The following is a 21,502-nucleotide window of genomic DNA, read 5'->3' as shown; positions in this document are numbered from 1 at the left end:
ATTAGGAAATAAGAAACATGAAGTAAACCTTTACTTAAAAACTTCAGTGCATAATTTGGGCCTACATGGACAGGAACAGTGCCCAAGACTAATCTAATAAATCTTCACATTCTTTGTTTCCACGGTGATGGCTTGGAATGTGTTTACAAACATGTAGCGTGAGAAAAGTATGTAGAGCCGGCGGAACCACAGCAGCTGAGAACGATGACAGAGCATGGCTCTCTGAGGAAGGAAGAGAAGTGAGACATCAGCAATGACATGGAGCGATTACTGTCAGCTGATCTATCAATCTATCTATACACACACACACACACACACACACACACACACATATATATATATATATATATATATATGACTTTTACATGACTTATTTGAATATTTGACTTATGACATTTGGTAGATGACCTGACCAAAGATGACAAACGAACACACAAGAGGGCTGAACATGCTCTCATCTGCACGCTACTGTAGAGTCAGGTTTAGGCTTCAGTAGGTCAGACAGGGGAACTGCATCATTCAGAGACCTCTCAGCAGGATTAGTTAGTGCACACAGTAAATGTTCAAAGTACTAATGTGTTAGTCAGCAATATAGCCTTTGTTTTTGTCAAGGAGCTTTTCAGTTATGCATTTAAGTTATCATTGTTCTGTATTCATATTCTGCCATTCAGTGTCTGGCCTGGGAACACATCTGAAAACAGCTGGACTGTAAAAACTGAGACAATTGTAATGTTTGGAAGTCATAAATGAACATTAAGTGTAATCAGAGCTTAAGCTCTTTGTTTAAACACAACTGATGACACACCTTGGCACGTTTATACTCCTCGCGTCCAATAAGGCAGCAGAAATCAGAGGGGAGGAGCCAGCTGACCGGCAGCTCCAGGACTGACAAGTACTTTCTAAGCAAGCTGATGGAGTGAAGAGAGAAGATCTGACAGCCTGTGGGGACAGAGGCATGGAGAAAAAGTTTAAGGTTAATGCAGGTTTTCCATGTCTTTCATCAATGAATTGTTGGACTTTTGTAAGGCTTCTACTGCCTTATCTTATTATTATAATTAAATAGATTAATTCTTTTACAGAAATTGTATTCACAATAAGCAGTTTCAATTTTTTTTGGCTACATACTACAATGGGTTTTTACCAAATAAATGTGAAAAAAATATTCTGTAATATAATGATTAGGAAAAATACAAATAGGTTGACTTCCACCCGTTTGTTTCCTCTTTTTTAAATTACTCTTTTAACAAAATCTACAGTATTGTAATGAATTATGTAAGGATGCATTAAATTGATCAAAAGTGACAGTAAAGACATTTAGAATGTTACAAAAGATTCCTATTTCAAATAAATGCTGTTCTTTTGAACTTTCTATTCCTCAAAGCATATTGAAAACACGGTTTTATTATATTAACTGTTTTCAACATTGATAATGTTTCTTGAGAACCAGATAAGCATATTTATAATGATTTCTGAAGGATCTCGTGATGACTATGTTTAAATAAAGTTATTTTTAATTATATTAATATATCACAGTATTATAGTTTCACATAATGCAGGCTCAGGGAGTGTAAGAGATTTCTTTCAAAAACATAAAAAATCTCACAGGCCTCAACTTTTAAATGGTAGTGTATAAAGGGCATTAACAATCTACTTCTAAGTAAATCAGGGAAATCTCCTAATGCTGAGAGTTAATGACAGAGTCATCAGAAAGGAGATCCGGCTGATTAAAGAAACACTAGGGTCTAGAGGCTGAGCGAGTATCTGTTATGTAAAATAAGATCTATCCAGCAGCAGGTGGAAATCACTGGATTAACAGGACTAACCATGTCCTCAGTACGAGTGGACTGATTCTGAGAGAGAAATTCAGCTGGAAATTAGTTCGTAGTCAGAAAGAACACTGCCCACTTAAGAAAAAAGGAAAAGAAAAGGACACTGCCCACTGAATCCCCCTTTGAAAACGTTTGAATCATTAGCCCACTGAGCTGAACACTTCTTCATGTGAAAGCATATCGACCCCTAGCGGTCAGAGTCCTGAACTGACCATTTCATTTGCATCAGTTCTGATAGTCTCTAATCTATCAGACACAATGGAGACACAGCAGAACTGTGATCCCAGTCCCAGACGTTTCCCTGCTTCCCTAGGGATAAGAGAGGATAGGTCTAGCTCAGGGGTCGATCCTGAGAAACTGGAAGTATACTGGAAGTGTTTTCCAGAGTGCACTTAATAAAGTGTACCAGTGGGTGGAGTACTTTGCCTAGAAAACATATTAGCAGTCTCCAATGAGAGAAACTGTCTGGTCTTACACTACTGATGATTAATAATTAAGATAATAGGTAACATAATCTAAATAGACTCACCTTGAGGTAGTCTACCAGCAGAAGCTAGATGCCTGTAGTCAGAAGGAGAAAAAGACAAATATGATTCATGTAGCATACCAAAGTCATAAGCACATATGCTCTAAAAACATTATCTTAATGAGAATTTTTTGTTTCCTTAAAACAAAATACATGAACCCGATAAGCAAAAAATGTGAAATATCAATACTTCTTCAGATAATGCATCTTGAAAAAATGTGTATTTTGACTTGTGGTACTACCAGAATTTTAATAGTTTTTGTTGTTGTTGTTGTTGTTTTGTTCTCTAGCATTTGCAAATTCATTTCTTTACATTTTTTTGTGGTGTATCCAGTTAATAATACATTTTTAAATATATATTTTTAAGAGATGATAACAAAATTTAGAACCAAAGATTAACTTGTGAAATGTTTCTCGCAACAAAGATGTTAAAACAAAATGTTCAAATTATTAAATATTAGGTTAGGTAAATTTGACATTTAACTCTCAAAATTGCTGTGGAATCCATAGCAACCCCCGGGGGTCCCCACACCTCAGACTGAAAACCCTTGGTAAATTGTATTATGCACATGATAACTGACTTAACCAAGATACATTTATTTTCAGCCTTTGTTCTTCCATTACAAATACACTGTTCACTCAGCATACCTAAAGTATTGGCACACCTGACCTTTACACTAACAGGCACTTTAATTACAATGTATTCATAGACATGATTTAATTAATACCTAGACCTTAACATGGACAGTTCTATACTACTTTACGGTTACAACAGCTTTTCCTCTTCTGGGAAAGTTTTCTGTGTGAATTTTTGCCTATTAATCCAGCAGAGCATTTGTGAGGTCAGACACAGATGCTGTACAAGAAGGCCTGGCTTGCGATCTCTGTTTCAGTTCATTCCAAAGGTGTTTGATAGGTTGAAGTCAGGGCTCTGTCCGGGCCAGTCAAGTTCTTCCACACAAAACTCATCCAACCCTGGACCTCGCTCTATGCACTTGGTCACAGTTATGGTGGAACAGAAAATAAGCCTTACCACAAAGTTGGAAGTACAGCATTGTCCAGAATGTCTTGGTATGCTGAAGCATTGACATTTCTGAATACTGAAAATGATTTTTCCTCAGTCTTCTGAAGCATCTCTCTCTCTCTCTCTCTCTCTCTCTCCCATTATTCTGTGTCTTTGTCTTAAGGACACACACACTTCCTGAGGTCTGGGTTTTTCTCCGATTAGAGTGAGCTCTAAATCCATATACAATTCCTGGAACGGTCTGTCATGGCCTGGCTCTCTCAATCACACCACCTGTGTTGGCCCAGAGCTCAGCCTGAGATGCCCCAGTCCCAGCGCCAACTTCACTACTGCTTCCTCTCTCTCTCGTTCTCACACAGACAAATAAATTAATCTACAACAGCACAGAAGAGACAGACGTCTGAAAAGATTGGCTCTGTTTCTTATAACCAAACATTGCTCAACACCTAAACGCTGTTTGTTCTGACTGTTTTAGTGCGAGCCTTCATGCAAGTCATTGCCTCACACCAGCAGACAGCTTTATCTCCTGTCGTCTGGATGCCTCCATCACCCGTATTCATGATTTAAACTTTGATACCCCAGTGCAGAAGAAAGGATTAGGGTTCATACAGTGTGAAGGTATCAGGCAAAGTCCTGCTTCATGCTGATTTTTTACAACAAGCTGTCTGATCCAAGACCGGTGATCTGGTTTTCCTCTTCTTCTGAACTGCTTCAGTGTTTTGCTGCTCTGCTGGAATGTGTGTAATGTGAGGAATTATTTGTAGCAATTGTATTATACCAAGATATAGTGAAGTGCATATGTTTGCATACCCCTTTTGTCGTCTATAATCCATAAACCCCTCACAATTTATACATAGATAAGAGATATAAATGTTTTTTTTTTTTTTTTACAATGAATACTGCGCTTTAGAAGCCAGACCTTTCCAAGAAGACAAAATAACAACAATTTGTGGATCATACACTACTGTTCAAAAGTTTGGGATCAATTACTTCTTCATGTTTTTTTGAAAAAAGTATTACCCATTTCATCTGGACCCACTCTTATAGAAATAACAATATTAGGCTGTTTCCTGTTTGAAACTGAAACAAGACGCATCAAACTGCTGGCCCAATGTCAGTCTCTGTTCTTGCTGAAGCTAATGTAACTGTTGCTTTATGTAGGGGAATTTTTTGAATTCAGTGACTAATTGTTTTACTTTGCAATTCTACTTTGATTAATTGCTAACATCCTGTTGTTGTTGTGGAGTTCATTCTTGCATTATGGCATCAGCACAAGGTTACCTGAGGGTCTTGTAAATGGCAATATGATTGGCATGTCCACTCACACCTCTGCCATCAAATGTCAGTACCTACGGAAACACACAGCATAAAACAGAGAATGATAAATGCAACAGTTAGTTTACATTTGTTAATGCACAATACTTTAACCTCGCTACTAGCTTGGGGTGAATAAGCTTTTTTGAAAGAAATTAATACTTTTGTTCAGCAAGGATGCATTAAAGTTCAAGGGTGACTGTAAATAAATTTATATTTAAAATAATGTTGCTCTGTTGAACTTTTGATTAAACATGTTTTCAACAAAAATATTAAGTAGCACTGTTTTTAACACTGATAATAATTAGAATATAGAATAAGTTGCCTTTTAAATATATTAAAATAGAAAAATGTTGCTTTAATTGCATTTTTTATCAAATAACTGCAGCCTTGGTGTATATAACGGTAGTATATATTACTAAATTGTAATATTTCAAGGTCAGTGACAATGTTCTCCCAAGTGCTATGCTAGTTCTGCAATAAAGTGGAAAGATCAGGTGGAACTATTCTGTCGCATCCCACAGAACAGATTCTAGTATGCAAGAACTCAAACTTGCATTCTTTCCTCATACTGAAGAACAGGGGTGAAAGGGTAAAGGCAAGATGAAAAAAAAAACAAGCAAAAGAAAAGAAACTTGAAAATAAGATGAAAAAGGAAAGCCAAAGAAAAGCAGTAATTTGAAGACTCAGCAGTGGACTTGGTGGGAGTTGTTGCCAGAGCTGTGAGGAAACATTTCTATCTGTGTATCATCTGCTGTGTCACCAGACGAGGTCTTTGGGAACGGCTGCTGCACATAGCTTGAGAGTGCCAAGGGTGGAGGAAAATATGGTCGACAAAATAATAGATTGTGGCAGGGATGTAGATTGTTGCCAAACACGAGACGGGTGAGTCAGCTTTCAGAAAAGACTACTGGCATGAGCGAGAGGGAGGAGGAATCCAAATACTGTGAACCTCAGAGAGAGAGAGTATAAATACAGTCTTGTTCAAAATAATAGCAGTACAATGTGACTAACCAGAATAATCAAGGTTTTTAGTATATTTTTTATTGCAACGTGGCAAACAAGTTACCAGTAGGTTCAGTAGATTGTCAGAAAACAAACAAGACCCAGCATTCATGATATGCACGCTCTTAAGGCTGTGCAATTGGGCAATTAGTTGAAAGGGGTGTGTTCAAAAAAATAGCAGTGTCTACCTTTGACTGTACAAACTCAAAACTATTTTGTACAAACATTTTTTTTTCTGGGATTTAGCAATCCTGTGAATCACTAAACTAATATTTAGTTGTATGACCACAGTTTTTTAAAACTGCTTGACATCTGTGTGGCATGGAGTCAACCAACTTGTGGCACCTCTCAGCTGTTATTCCACTCCATGATTCTTTAACAACATTCCACAATTCATTCACATTTCTTGGTTTTGCTTCAGAAACAGCATTTTTGATATCACCCCACAAGTTCTCAATTGGATTAAGGTCTGGAGATTGGGCTGGCCACTCCATAACATTAATTTTGTTGGTTTGGAACCAAGACTTTGCCCGTTTACTAGTGTGTTTTGGGTCATTGTCTTGTTGAAACAACCATTTCAAGGGCATGTCCTCTTCAGCATAGGGCAACATGACCTCTTCAAGTATTTTAACATATGCAAACTGATCCATGATCCCTGGTATGCGATAAATAGGCCCAACACCATAGTAGGAGAAACATGCCCATATCATGATGCTTGCACCTCCATGCTTCACTGTCTTCACTGTGTACTGTGGCTTGAATTCAGAGTTTGGGGGTCGTCTCACAAACTGCCTGTGGCCCTTGGACCCAAAAAGAACAATTTTACTCTCATCAGTCCACAAAATGTTCCTCCATTTCTCTTTAGGCCAGTTGATGTGTTCTTTGGCAAATTGTAACCTCTTCTGCACATGCCTTTTTTTAACAGAGGGACTTTGCGGGGGATTCTTGAAAATAGATTAGCTTCACACAGACGTCTTCTAACTGTCACAGTACTTACAGGTAACTCCAGACTGTCTTTGATCATCCTGGAGGTGATCATTGGCTGAGCCTTTGCCATTCTGGTTATTCTTCCATCCATTTTGATGGTTGTCTTCCATTTTCTTCCACGTCTCTCTGGTTTTGCTCTCCATTTTAAGGCATTGGAGATCATTTTAGCTGAACAGCCTATCATTTTTCGCACCTCTTTATAGGTTTTCCCCTCTCTAATCAACTTTTTAATCAAAGTACGCTGTTCTTCTGAACAATGTCTTGAACGACCCATTTTCCTCAGCTTTCAAATGCATGTTCAACAAGTGTTGGCTTCATCCTTAAATAGGGGCCACCTGATTCACACCTGTTTCTTCACAAAATTGATGACCTCAGTGATTGAATGCCACACTGCTATTTTTTTGAACACACCCCTTTCAACTAATTCAACTAATGGCCCAATTGCACAGCCTTAAGAGCGTGCATATCATGAATGCTGGGTCTCATTTGTTTTCTGAGAATCTACTGAACCTACTGGTAACTTGTTTGCCACGTAGCAATAAAAAAATATACTAAAAACCTTGATTATTCTGGTTAGTCACATTGTACTGCTATTATTTTGAACAAGACTGTATGTTTACATGCATGGTTATAATCGAGCTACAGCTAAATTTTACAAAGTGTCAGTCTGTCCAAATTGTACAAGACTCAGTGTGAAATGTAAGATTTAAAGGATAAAATCTTTCAGAGTATGCATACAACATCAAGGCCAGTTGTAGTTTTACATCTAAGTCTGTTAGTTTCACTTCACATAAACAAAATTCAAACCGGAGTGCATGACAGCGTTTACATTACCTTTTAAAATGATAAATCATTGCTTCAGTCCGACTGAAATCTAACTTTAAAGTGCATGCAAACATACTTACTGACATTTGCCTGTGAGAAGAACACAAGATTAACGAGTCTGCACACACATATACATTTATGTAAAGCATAAGGAGTCAAAAACGTATTGAATCCGGATCAAAATCTGGTACAAACAGCAGTAATGCACATCTGTTTAAACCAGACAAGGCTATTTGTGTAATAGTGCCCTACCCACAATCCTCTGCTCTTTGTGAGAGAGGGAAAGAGGGCAAGATGGCCACCACTCTTTTCCCACAAGTCAAATTGGAGTGTAATGCTATAGCTCAACGTCAGTATTTCCATCCCCACAGCCACTTCGGCTTAAATCAAACATGAAATTAAGGAACCGTATGCAGATCCGCTGGATTCAGCCGGTATTAGTGAGTGTGCGGTCTAAAGTCAGACTGGTGTGTTGGCGTAGCTGGGAGGCTGGCAGAAAAGATTTCAGCTGATGCTTGCATGTAAACTTATGGATGATAGACAATGGAGGTAAACCAAGACATGTCGCAAGAACGTTGTTTTGTTTTCTGGCTTGTTTATGCTAGTCCTCTGTGCTTGGAGTTCTTTGGGAATTTCATGGCATGCGGGCTGAGAAAGAAAACATTCAACAGTACACGTGAGAAAGAGAGGGGAGGTGCATATTTGTTCAAATCCTGATTTACATTTTCTTTTCTGGAAGTCTTTAGTGTTAGCTGATAGATATCTCTGCATTGGCTTGCCAGCAGTGACCCTGGGGAACTTTATGTTTTCGCCTCAGCCGAGTGCAGCGGTATTATGGGATATTACAGCATGTGTAATTAGGGCTAAATACAGGGGGCCAATGAAAAGCTTATTGATAAGCAACCTCAAGAGAAAGATTCAAGCTATCAGATAGGAAAGTTAGCACAGTGAAAAGCTGGAGAAAATACTCAGACCAGTGGTTTCAACCTCTTTGACTCATTGTCCAACACATTTTTCTAAGCCCACCACAATAAAGTAAGGATGTGACTAGATCTCGTGGTACGAGAATGTCTTGCGAGAATGTAACGATATCCTCACAAAACAATTTGCTGTTTACATTAGAGCTGCACAATTAATCGTTTAAAGATCGCTATCTCTATTCAAACACACACGCAATCTTATTCCTGAAAGACAACGAATCAGCTATGTCTATTACAACTGTTTCACGTCGTGAGTGTCAGTGGAGTGTGAGGATAAGTGTCTTGTCACACCCCTACAACAAATGTATTAATATAAAGATATTTCTGCTATAATTATGACAAGGCCGCTTGTTTTAATAGTTTTTATAAACAGAAACTGGGAAACAAACAGAAACAATAGTTATTTAGTGGTAAGAAAAAATAAAATATATAAGTTTCTTAACATTTTAAGCAAGTTCGATTATTTTATCCATTAATATAATTAAATATATTTGTATTAAAAAAAATACTTTGAGATCTACTAAATAAGTTGAGAACCACTGGCTTAAATGGCCTTTCATTGAGATCTGACTAAACCTCCATCTGATCCAGGGGCAGCTTTTAACGCTGAAGTAAAAACCTTATTTTAACACTATTAATTGGAGAAGTAGACAGATTATTGTATGTTTATTTATCTTTTGGTGTGCGCTAAAGTTCATCAGCAACCTTGTGTTCCCTTATCGGTCTCTTTTTTTTGTCTAAGTGCAGATTCATTCTCAATACACTATTAATAATAACCAAACAAAATATTTTAGATATCATCTGGGAACATTCTACGAGAAAGCATAGACTTGTTTCCAGTTTCTTTAGAATGTTTAGTGTAAATCTTCACAACATGTCAAACTGCTCTGACGTGTTCTAGGGGGATTTCAGGAGGTTTAAATCATACACATACATATAGCCTTTTGGATAAGGTGGTCTTGAGCGGATAAGACTCTAGAAGTTTCCTACCACACTTATGCTGTAGTTTCGGATGTGTTTGAGGATCAGAGAGGAGATCAGTGCAGTGCTCCACTGGACCGCTGGGTCATCTGGAAGCTCTCTGCATGAATAAAAGGAGAAAAACATTATATGGAGATTTCACACAATTTTGTCATGTAAGGAACTAGATTTGTACAATTTTGTGCGCATATATGGCCATTGTTTCTGTTTCTTCTGTTAAGTAAAAAACAAAAAAGTTATTGTGCTGTGAAGTGAAGAATAAATGTACACTTGCAAATTGAAAGCTGAACTTGTGAGATATAAAGTGACTGCTAAATAAAATAAAGATAAAGTCATAATTACAAAATTTTCTAGTGAAAAACAGGCTCTCTCTATCAACGCCCATAAATTTTGTCATCTGGGTGGAAACTGTATGTCAGAATGCTTAGAAAACGCCACATCATTTGAAGCATCATCCATGTCTTTGGCACAAATGGTGCCGGCCAAATTACTCACCAAAGTTTAATCCTAAGGGTTACAGGTGTGCTTACCATAAGATCACTATAATTCCCCACCATTAGTATGAGCAATGGTAATAGTGACTTTTGACAATACAACTAATGAGTAGCATTATATAAAATACTAAAGACAAATAATGGAAGAGGTTTGTATATTCACTGCACTGTCCATGCTATACGTGTAATTTTATTCTGGACTGGGCAAAAGGCATTTATGTGCCAACACACACACATTTGCCACAAAACAGCGAGGTCCTGGAAGGGCAGGTTTTGGCCTGAGGGCTACAGCGGTGAGCGAGAGCCTCTCTGTCTGATTTACTGGCACAGTCTCACTACCGCTCAGCTGGAATGCATCCCACAGTCCTCTCTGAAGTCTGGGATCAAAGGTCACCCGGGCTTTTCCCTCTCATTCATCTGTAACTACAGCTCAGGGAAAACAAGGGCCATGCATTAGTCTCTCTCTCTCTCATTCTCTTTCACACACACACAACTTTCACTAGAACACCACACATAGTTGCTGTGTAATGGATTCTGACTGGCAGGAGGGCAAACAAAACTGCTGGAGGACTCTGTATCTACACTGATTCAGTGGTCAGATATTGGATATGACTGTGATTGGCTGAAAATTTTTGGCTGGCATCGCATACCATTTGGCACTGAATGTGTTAAAGACAGCCGTCAGCAAAACCCCAGCTCAAGGTCACGAGGTAAGATGAGAAGGGGGGAGTGAATGTCAGACTGAGGCAGAGACAGATAAAAAGACAGAGAGAAACAGAGTGAGTTGAATTGAGGCCACCTTGCTCTCTCCTCTCCTCTACTTTACTCTCCTCTCCTCTCGTCTACTCTCCTCTCCTCTCCTCTCCTCTCCTCTCGTCTTCTCTACTCTACTCTACTCTCCTCTCCTCTCGTCTTCTCTACTCTACACTACTCTCCTCTCCTCTCCTCTCCTCTCGTCTACTCTACTCTACTCTACTCTACTCTCCTCTCCTCTCCTCTCCTCTCCTCTCCTCTCCTCTCCTCTCCTCTCATCTACTCTCATCTACTCTACTCTACTCTACTCTACTCTACTCTCATCTACTCTACTCTACTCTACTCTACTCTACTCTACTCTCCTCTCCTCTCGTCTTCTCTACTCTACACTACTCTCCTCTACTCTACTCTACTCTACTCTACTCTACTCTACTCTACTCTACTCTACTCTACTCTCGTCTATTCTACTCTACTCTACTCTACACTACTCTACACTACACTACTCTCCTCTCCTCTCCTCTCGTCTACTCTCCTCTCCTCTCCTCTCCTCTCCTCTCGTCTACTCTCCTCTCCTCTCCTCTCCTCTACTCTACTCTACTCTACTCTCGTCTATTCTACTCTACTCTACTCTACTCTACTCTACACTACTCTCCTCTCCTCTCCTCTCCTCTCCTCTCCTCTCCTCTCCTCTCCTCTCCTCACAATGGGGCTTGACAGTTGTTTCTGTTCCTTTGTGATGGATCTGCACACAAATTAAATGCTGGACAGGGTCATGGGGTCAACACTATCAGAAGCGGGGTGGGTATGAGGTGATATGCTGGCTATAGAAAGGGGGTGACTAGGAAATTACGGGTGTAGTAGCAGTAAGGATATGACAGACGAGACTATGGACAGATCTGCTGTGCAAAGAGACTGAGATGATTCTATGAAAAAGAGATATTAATGCAAAGATGTCTTTTTATGTGCTTATCTTACACAATTTATAGAAAACGTTGAGTTTCTCCATACACTGTCATGAATTCATGTCTTATGATGTATTCTGCAGCACAGCTGAAGCATAATTAAAACAGTATAAAAAGTATAATTATTAGCTGGACAGAATGTTGGCCTCACTATAGCAACAGTGTCAAATGCCCCATAGTAACCTCTTCTTTCCCTCCCTCCCTCCTCTCTTTCTTTTGCTCGCTTGCCGCATGTGAATGTGTAATTGCTTGCAGGCATCTGAATGCAGCAGATGAACTTTAGCCTACTGAGGAGGCGGTGTGTGTGTGCGTGTGTTTTGTTTTGACTGGTCATGTGGGGCCCCGGCTGCCTTTCCGTTACAAGGCCCGGTGCATACTGGGAAAAGCTGACTGCTGAACAAAAGTTAACCCTTCTGGCACAAATAAGTTCTGACTGAAATGAACACAGGTTCACAGTAGTATTTGCAAGGATTATATGGAGTACACTCACTGGCCACTTTATTTACAATGCTCAATTGGTACTAAGGGGCCCAAAGTGTGCCAAGAAAATATCTCCCACACTATTACACCACCATTACAGCCTGAACCGCTGAGACATGGCAGGATGGCTCCATGCTTTCATGTTCTTCAAATTCTGACCCTACCATCTGAATGCAGCAGAAATCGAGACTCTTCAGACCAGGCAATGTTTTTCATCATCTTTTGTCCAATTTTGGTGAGCCTGTGTAAATTGTAGGCTCTGTTTCCTGTTCTTAGCTGACAGGAGCAGCACCCGGTGTGCTCTTCTGCTTCAGGGTTCGACGTGTTGTGCGTTCAGAGATGCTCTTCTGCATACCTTGGATGTAACAAGGTGTTATTTGAGTTACTGTTGCCTTTCTATCATCTCTAACCAGTCTGCCCATTCTCCTCTCACCTCGTACATCAACAAGGCATTTTTATCCACACATCTGCTGCTCACTGCATGTTTTCTTTTTTTTTTTGGACCATTCTCTGTAAACCCTAGAGATGGTTGTGTGTGAAAATCCCAGCAGATCAGCAGTTTTTGAAATACTCAGACCAGTCTATCTGGCACCAACAACCATTCCATATGAGATAAATAATCAAATTTATGAGTGAAAAAGTCATAATTTCATAAAGAACACAAGACACAGAAACTTCTTGTCAGCGCTTCCCCAGCGTCAACTTTTTTAATAACATAGTTTGTGACTGAAAAGCCACAAGACATTTCTCAGTAGTAAGGTGGTGGTAACGTCACTTTTTTTTGACACTGTTGAGAGACTGCTTGGCTGCATTAAAACCCTGTGTGCATTAAGTCATAAAATGTAATAATTAAATGGGATGTTAACAATTTTTACATATGTAATTTCCACTTTTATATCTGTTTTTAATTTTCTTTACTATTTACTAAATAATTATGACTTAGTATATATTGATTTAATATGTTTTATCATAAAATTCAACTTTTTTCAAAATTATGAATACTTTATTACCATTAGAATGATTTATTTCTTATATTTAATGGAAATAGACATCTGTACTATATTAAATTAGTAGTAGTAATTTTCTTTAAATTCACATTTAATTATTGAATTATTACATTTTAATTTGAAATAAAATGAGAACAAATATTTGCTGTTGAAAACAGTTCAACCTTCAGACAGCCTGAGCCTCTGTGGAAATCCAAGAACTCTTTCTTGAGAAACGGTAATTATATTTGCCCAGTTCAAGGAAAACATGAAGGATAACCTTACAAAAACGAACCTATAACACCCATGTAAAACTCTCAACACATGATAGAGAACTGTCAGAGGAAGTAAAAAGGAGGACAGGCACTCAACCTGACGTCGCAGTGCCGGGCAGGAGGACTGTGTGGTCTGTGCTCAGACAAACAGAGATAGTACATCTGTCTGCCTCATTGAAAAATACAGAAAAAGAGAGAGAAGTAAGTAAGTTCAGTGAAGTGTGTTCAGATGTGCTCGTTACAAAAACACTCCCATGATGCTTTGCCTTGTTCAGAGTATTGACGGTCAGTGCAGCTGTGCGCTGAAGGGAGTGAATCAGCTCTGAGAAGAGGGTCACATGACCCATTCAGAGCCCACAAGAACACACTCTGAGATGGCACAAGTTAAAATACTTAAAGTAAATTTAAATAACTTTACAATAAGTGTAAAATGAAATGGATATCACACACACTCACATATGCTGTGCAATGCATGTCATAATTCAATGAATCAAAAACAAAACTTCAAATTGCCAGCAAACAAGTCTATGCAGATAATTTAATAAGAGATGATAACCTCAAGTTCATGAGCTTTTTCACGTTCTCACGCCACATAAACCGTACACACGTCAGATGCTTCTGTATACGTAATAAATGTCTTTGCAGAAACAAGCTTGTGTTGTTGCAAGCTGTAAGTCAAGTGGAATAAGACAATATACTGCTAGTATTGCGATAAACTGTGTGGACAGTCAGTTATTCAAATCAGATTCCATCCGGATTTGCACTAAATCGGATTTGGGCTGACAGTCTGAAGAGACTTTTTTGTGTACAGCCGTTACCAGGGAAACCACAATATTTCAGCGCTCCTAAAGCGCCACCTCGTGGAAGAGAATGAATTTGCATTTCCAACAAGCCTTTCTGCCGGTAATGGTCAGATCAATGCAAATATCAACTCAGGTTTTTACGCAACAAACACATAGAGTTGTAAATGAGAAAGAAGTTAATGTGCCTTCTAAAAATGGAAACAATTAAGACTATAATATTTATAAGTTTTAAATTGATATATCTCTTTTCATAAAAATGGTCTAAAGGCTGAAATGCTATTAAACCATCAGATCAAGTGTGAAAGGGGAACAGAGTCGCGTGACAGACACAGTGATGATGCTTGTATGCATTTGTAGTAATGTTACACAAGCCGCAATTAAGAAAGCTGACTCCACTTCTCTCACGCACACACAACACAATGCAATACTCTACATGGCTCAAAACTCTGCATTTGAACCGTCAGTAGCAGATACTTTAACTATTAAGAAAGCATACTTAACAGTAGCTGATTCAGAATAAGTGCCAGATTGTCATAGCTAAGTTGGAAATTACCCATTTAATTTTTTTTTTTAAATAGCTTTTACACAGCCAGCCTCGTAGGTTAGCCTTTTAACTATCATCTATAAAATACATTGCACAAATTCGAACATCGGGGTTGTGGTGTTCTGTTGTAAATAAATCTTAACCAACGATTTCTCATTGCATCTACTTTGGGGAAGGCCAAATAAAGTGCTTTTGATTTCGCACAGAAACACACAGCGTCTCAACACTACTGCGGTTACTGAAACCACGCCTTCTTTCTTTGTGTGAACATTTGGTTAGCATTACACAAATATTTCCACATCGTGACGTAGACATGTGGGGGCGTGTTTTAATGAGTCGTTTGAGCCCGGTCTGGATCTGCCTTCTCTTTTAGATAGAATAAATCCTATTGTAGGACACTTTGAGCTTTGTAACTCTACAGATCATATACATGCACAAATAGCTACATAACACACTAAAGAAAAGGAAAAATAGAAATCGCATCATATTACCCCTTTAATACAGTTTTGGTCAATATTAGGTATTTATCAACATTTATATTATTATAATATTAATTATTTGTTTATGCTTATTTCTGCCTGTTACTGAATTACTTTTGTTGGAAGGATGACCCCTTTAAAAACACCCTACTGTTTTGTTCGTACTTTATTCCTGTGACAACAAAGCTGAATTTTCAGCAGCTATACTCCAATCTTGGTAATCATGGTCATTCTGAAACAAATCTAATGTTGATTAAGTGCTCAAGAAACATTTAATTCATAAAATGTATTATTATTAAGTGCTGCTTACATTTTTTTTTAAATGTTTGATGAATAGAAAGTCCCAAATAACTATTTTTGCAACAATTCTTTTGCAACAATTCTTTCTTTTGCAACAATTACAGTCTTTGGTGTCACTTTTGATCAAACAGACAGCTTCTTTCATAAAGAAAATGTTTCTTGTGTTAAATTTAGTGCTGTCCATATTAAAAGATTAACAAGGCATTAAAGGAACACTTAAAAAAAAAAGAAAAAAGGGCTCATTTTCCATCTCCCCTAGAATTAAAAAGTTGAGTTTTACCATTTTCAAATTCATTCAGCCGATCTCTGGGTCTGGCGGTAACACTTTTAGCTTAGCTTAGCATAAATCATTGAATCTGATTAGACTGTTAGCATCTTGCTCAAAACTGACTGTGTGTGCTGTTGTTCCATTGAGAAAACGAAACTACTTTGTTTTTGCCTTCCAAAAGATCATGTTTATAATATGTTTTATGTTTTTGACTCATCGCTCCGGCCGGGCAAGGCATCAGAATATGTTAATCACAATGCGCTGGATAGCTGGCCAATCACAGCATACCTTGCTTTTCAGACAAATGAGCTTTGTGAAAATTGACGCATTTCAGAAGGTGGGGCATAGAGAAGAAACAATAATGTACAATATGTGGAGAATAAAGTGTTTTTTTAAACCTTAAACCGCATAAACATTTCATTACACCAAATACACAAAATAATGTGATTTTTAGCAGCATCATATGACCCCTTTAACGTTGCATTTACCTCTGGAAAGTTATCCAGTTCATTAAGTAGCTATAAAAATACTATAGGGAGCTATAAATGTATATGTATATGTATAAATTTGTATAAATTTGCCAAGTTTTTATTAAAACGACCTTATGTGCAATCGTGTAGTATATAAATGTTTTTATTTGAATGTGATTATTATATCTGAAAATAAATAGCATTGTATTTAATAGCTTTGTTGTTGTTCATTTTAACCTCTAATACCAAATGAAAGGGTTCCCTGTATACTCACCCTTATATCATTACAAACCTGTAAGACCTAAGTTCATCTTCGGAAAACGAAATAAGATATTTTTGATGAAATCTGAGAGCTTTATGACCTTGCATAGACAGCAACGCAACTGAAATGTTCAAGGCCCAGAAAGGAAGTAAGGGCTTTGTTAAAATAGTCCATGTGACACCAATGGTTCAACCTTAATTATATAAAGCTACGAGAATAATTTTTCTGCGCAAAGAAAACAAAAATAACAACTTCATTCAAAAATTCTTCTCTTCTGTGTCAGTGTCAGCCACTATTCACAAGAGTGCCATAATGCAGGCGTGTGCATTCCTCTGCTTGTAAACAAGGCACAGCGCATGCACGATCTATGTCAACAGCACCACACACATACGTTGTGTTACTCTCGTGAATGGCGGCTGACACTGACACTGAAGAGAAGAACTGTTGAATGAAGGTGTCATTTTTGTTTTCTTTATGTTCTAAAAATGAACGATGGTCTTTAGGATTTTGAATAACATGAAAGTGGGTAACTAATGACAAAATTAGAATTTTTGGGTGAATTATCCAATTAAGGTAAACAAACTTTCGGTATCAAAAAATATCATTTTGAATAATCGGCTGTAATCTGCATCAGATGAGAAATGTAGTCTCGGTGCACATCTAAGATATACACACACAATATATATATATATATATATATATATATATATATAGTAAGCAACATTTGTTCCAGATAAATCATTCAGCAACATTGCTCTTTGTAAACTTTGTAAATCCAGCGACTAGACTAAGCACTTTGTAAAACAACTTTGTTTCCTGGTGGACTGATAAATTGCACACTTCAGCCAGTTTTTTCCAGTTCTGCATACAATTTACGAGTGAGCAGTCTGTGGCCATGCTGTCTGAGATTAAGAATAAAGTCCACAAGGCTTTGTCAGTCTAACTATGTGCACTTTTGTAACCTTTGCCTACTCAGTTGAGTATGTGTGTGTTCAGAACTGTCAGGTCAGTGCTGCCATTAGGTACTGAATTGGATCACTGCACGCACACCAATCCTGATCACTCCACAGCGACCTTTCCTGAACCAGCTCAGCCCCAGATGACCCAGGCCTGGACTCAGACGCGCAAACACACAGACACACACGCACACACAAAAGCTTAAATGTGCACATGAAAGCTGGAGATTACCACAGTCTGCTGAGGTCATGCTATGCAAACGCAAGACCCAGAAGCTCATCTTTGCATGATAACATCTTGCAGTTGTCAGTTAACTATGCTTTGGTTTGAATCTCCAGCCAATTCTGTAACATGCTGTAGATAAAATAGAAAAAACTAATCAGGATGACCTCGAATGGAGTAATTTAAGAGTAAAGTGATCTATGCTGTACCAAAGCTCATTTATTGTCATTTGGGTTTTTGCCAAATGTGAGGTGAAATCAAAGCTTTGTGTGTTTGTGTACGTGCTTGTGAATAACTAGGGGAAAGGATCATAAAGATTAGAGGGTCAGCTCCTGGGTAAAGACTGAGATATGGTGGGAAAGGTGAGCAAGGAAAAGATCAGAAAGGATCAAAGTGTATACATTATGTTAAAAAGTAAAGCTAGGGTGAGCAATAGAGGGGGAGAGATATAGACGCATCGGGCATCATTATGGTCATTAGCTGATTATGGTGGGTGTCTGAGTTTACATGATACTTATGACCTAGTCAGCACACACAAACACTCCCAGGCTTCTCAGAACACACTCTGATTCTGCGTAACGCCCCTACAGTGGTCTAAAACAAGACGACTTGTCATTGTCCCCATACTTACACAAAGGGTTTGTACGTAAAGCTAAACTTGACAGTCATGCCCAAAGCAGTCGAAACAAGGGTGTATCTCAGTGTCCGATCATGCAACAAACCAGGAAATATTGTCTCATTAAATTTGGGAACGCTTAGATGTCAGCCCAAGTAAAAGTATAATCTCTGAAACAATCAGTCACACACAGACTCAAGGGACAGATAGCCGGTCCATTATGCTTTAGTTTTTCCATTCTTCCAAGAAGCGCTAATTAACAACAAACTCTAAATGTGGAGAAGTTTCAGCCAGGCAATGGTGTTTTGGACCTCTGGGGCTCTAAAGCATTTAAGCACGAAAACACCAACGCCAATAATGTAGCTTATAGCTAAAACACTTTTTTTTCTCCACTAAAATGCCTAAAGAAATGTTTGAAACATTTATTTGAGAAGCAAGATATTAAGTGTTGTTTTCAGGGAACTCAAACAATCTTTAGTCAGATGTTTAAGACTACAGTAAGAAATCTAAAATTTACTTTTTATACATAAAAATATACTCTAAGCTAGGTCAGTGGCTACATTTCCATTAGAATATTTGCTATACAAGCTTCCAGTATTCTCCCATAGGATACTGAAGTAGTAACTCTTCCTGTCATATTTCTAATCACTGTTAATCACAACTAATTATATTACATTATAATTCAGTATCATGTTTATATATATATATATATAATATATATAATATAATATATATATATTATTGTACTAAACATGACATTTTAGTGTATTAAAACAGAACACGCTTTAGAAGCTTTAAATACCTTTAGTTTAAAGGTGGATAATATCAAGATAGCTTTGTCCTGTCACAACCAATAGAGATGTGCATAGTCCAATCCATGAAGATGAGTTTTCTTAACCCACTGGCAAAGGTTTTTTTTGCTAGATTTAATAACACTATAGTGGTAGAGCATTGGGTCAGCAAGTGCAAAGTTGAGGGTTCGAATCCCAGGGAACACATGTTAGAAGAAAATTGTTAGCCTGAATGCAATGTGAGTCGTTGCTAAATGCATAAATTTAATATAATTTTAATTTAATTATATATATATATATATATAAATCCAAAATTCTACTTGGTGAACCATGAACGGGACTGTCACTCAGCAGTTTGTGGTTTGAATAATTTTTTTTATCTTTGAAATAAGTCTCTAATGCTCTCTAAAGCTGTGTTTATTTGATCAAAAATACAGTACAAACAGTAATATTGTGAAATTAAAATAACTGTTTTCTATTTAATATATTTAGCCATTATTCCAGTCTTCAGTGTCACATGATCCTTTAGAAATCATTCTAAGATGCTGATTTAATGCACAAGATGGTCTTAAGAGATGAGTCTCAAAGTCTCCCCAAGTTAAACCCCAAACTTTATATATTACACATAAACTACATATTACTGATGCATGTTTCTTTAAGACTGCAGCTAATGATTTGCAACTCAGTCAGACTCTGGCACAGCTAAGCAATGATGGAATATGTGGGTAGCGAGAAACCTTTATGGGTGGCCAATATTTTGGAAATCTGGCATATATTTAATAGTTTTTAGAGTGAGCTGATGATTCAGGAAAACACAGAAAATTCAACCATGACTGAAATAACAAACTGATATTGTGGCATCACAATGACTATTTTTGACAATCCTGCCCCATGGACTCTTTTTTTTCAGGCTGTGTCAGTATAGCATTCTCAGGGGGGTGGAGGACTGTCCTCACTGCAGCTGAATCCTCAGGGGGATGGCTGAACTGAACCTAAATGTTTATTGGGCCTACCCATCTGACCCATCAAGAGAGGTCTTTATCATGTGCATTGTGCACGAAAACCTGTTAATCATCAACATACTTATATTTCTTTGTATGCACACATGCTGGTGTTTAAAGTTTTGTGGAAACAATGATGCATTTTTACAGGAAATTTTATGAATAAAGTTCAAAAGAACAGCATTTATTGGAATTATAAATCTTTTGTCACTTCTGATAAATTTTATGTGTCCTAGCAGTATAAGAGTAGGCATAGAGTAGAGTAGATTTCTTCCTTTTTTATTTATTCCATACTTCCCCCAAATTCTATGGTAGTGTATTATGATTTCCACAAAAATATTAAGCAACAAAAACTGTTTTGAGCATTGATAAAAAAAAAACATATCCCATATTTTTCCCTAAACACCCCCTAATGTTGTTTTAATTTTATGAATTTATTTTTATATGAATTTCTTTCTTCTATGGTATACAAAAAGTGTGCTATATTTTAGGGACAGTTCCAGTCAACATAAATTTTTTCATACAATGATGGTGACTTTTGGTGAACAGGTTTGGATCAACATGTGAAGTAAATGAGGACATGATTTTACATTTTGGGTTTTAAACTGTGTGTCCTGTGTGCTGGCCTTACTTGTCATCTATGATGGTAACATGGTTTGATGGGATTCCCAGAACTGCACAGCTGTCAAGCAGTTCCCTTTTGCGCTGGACTCCTTGATTGTTGTAATTGCCTGAGCATTGCAGAGACATTTTAAGTTTCTCTTTGACGTTATATCCAAAATACTTATAGCTCAAATGTCTTTATTCAATCAGTTTACAAAGATTCAGGTTATGGTTATGATTTATTCAACAAATAATAAACCTACCTGTCGACAAACATAACAAATAAAGAGCTGCGCGTGATTCAACAAGTTTTAAGACTGTAGGTGCAAAGAACATGCATTCATCATCTGGATGTGCAGTAACGAACAGAGCTCGCGTCTCGCTGACGGTCACGCGCGGCTTCTCGTTCTCGCGGTTCCGTGGGAGTGCGCTGGACCTCACTTGTGTTGGACAAAAATTTGAGTTTCCAACGGTGTATAAAGGGGTAGATATTTTATTTCGTAAGCGTGGCCATAATTTACCATATCTGTAATACACAAACTTAACAGAAATAGTGTAAGCCACAAAGACAAGTATGATGGTAACGAAAACAAACATCTCGTCCGCGCCATCAAAGAGTCCGTGTGGAACATCGTTACCTCACCAGTGGTTCCTATAGATCTGTAGAGTGAATTGTCCACACACAAAAAAAAATTGTTACTGTAGGACACTTTAATACTATTTCTATTTCCAACCTTTATACCCCATATAATGTTGATGTCCCAA

At 37.8% G+C, this 21,502-nt stretch overlaps 1 protein-coding gene across 1 annotated transcript; it reads right to left on the bottom strand.

Annotated features, from left to right (window-relative positions):
- Positions 1–20: 20 nt before the first annotated feature.
- pigl (phosphatidylinositol glycan anchor biosynthesis, class L) lies at positions 21–21,470 on the bottom strand. The gene is made up of 7 exons (XM_026250735.1): positions 21,001–21,470; positions 20,766–20,865; positions 9,481–9,571; positions 4,661–4,728; positions 2,359–2,390; positions 806–939; positions 21–222 (listed from the first exon to the last, which is right to left on the bottom strand). The coding sequence occupies exons 1-7, from the start codon at positions 21,332–21,334 to the stop codon at positions 94–96; spliced, it is 888 nt and encodes a 295-aa protein (XP_026106520.1). The 5' UTR covers positions 21,335–21,470; the 3' UTR covers positions 21–93.
- Between the last annotated feature and the right edge of the window lie 32 nt (positions 21,471–21,502).

This window comes from Carassius auratus, chromosome 5 (genome assembly GCF_003368295.1).
Source record: "Carassius auratus strain Wakin chromosome 5, ASM336829v1, whole genome shotgun sequence".
Taxonomy (NCBI): Eukaryota; Metazoa; Chordata; class Actinopteri; order Cypriniformes; family Cyprinidae; genus Carassius; species Carassius auratus.
The sequence above is the reverse complement of the archived record's forward strand: the minus strand, read 5'-3'. Positions and strand labels throughout refer to the sequence as shown.

Bases quoted from the DNA above. Each gene is read 5' to 3' on its own strand.
- pigl (XM_026250735.1), bottom strand. From the start codon at position 21,334: ATGTTTGTTTTCGTTACCATCATACTTGTCTTTGTGGCTTACACTATT. The intron at 20,866-21,000 runs GTAGGTTTATTA...TGCAATGCTCAG, and splicing joins TTTGTTATGTTTGTCGACAG to GCAATTACAACAATCAAGGA. The intron at 9,572-20,765 runs GTAAGGCCAGCA...TTATTCATGCAG, and splicing joins GTTACCATCATAGATGACAA to AGAGCTTCCAGATGACCCAG.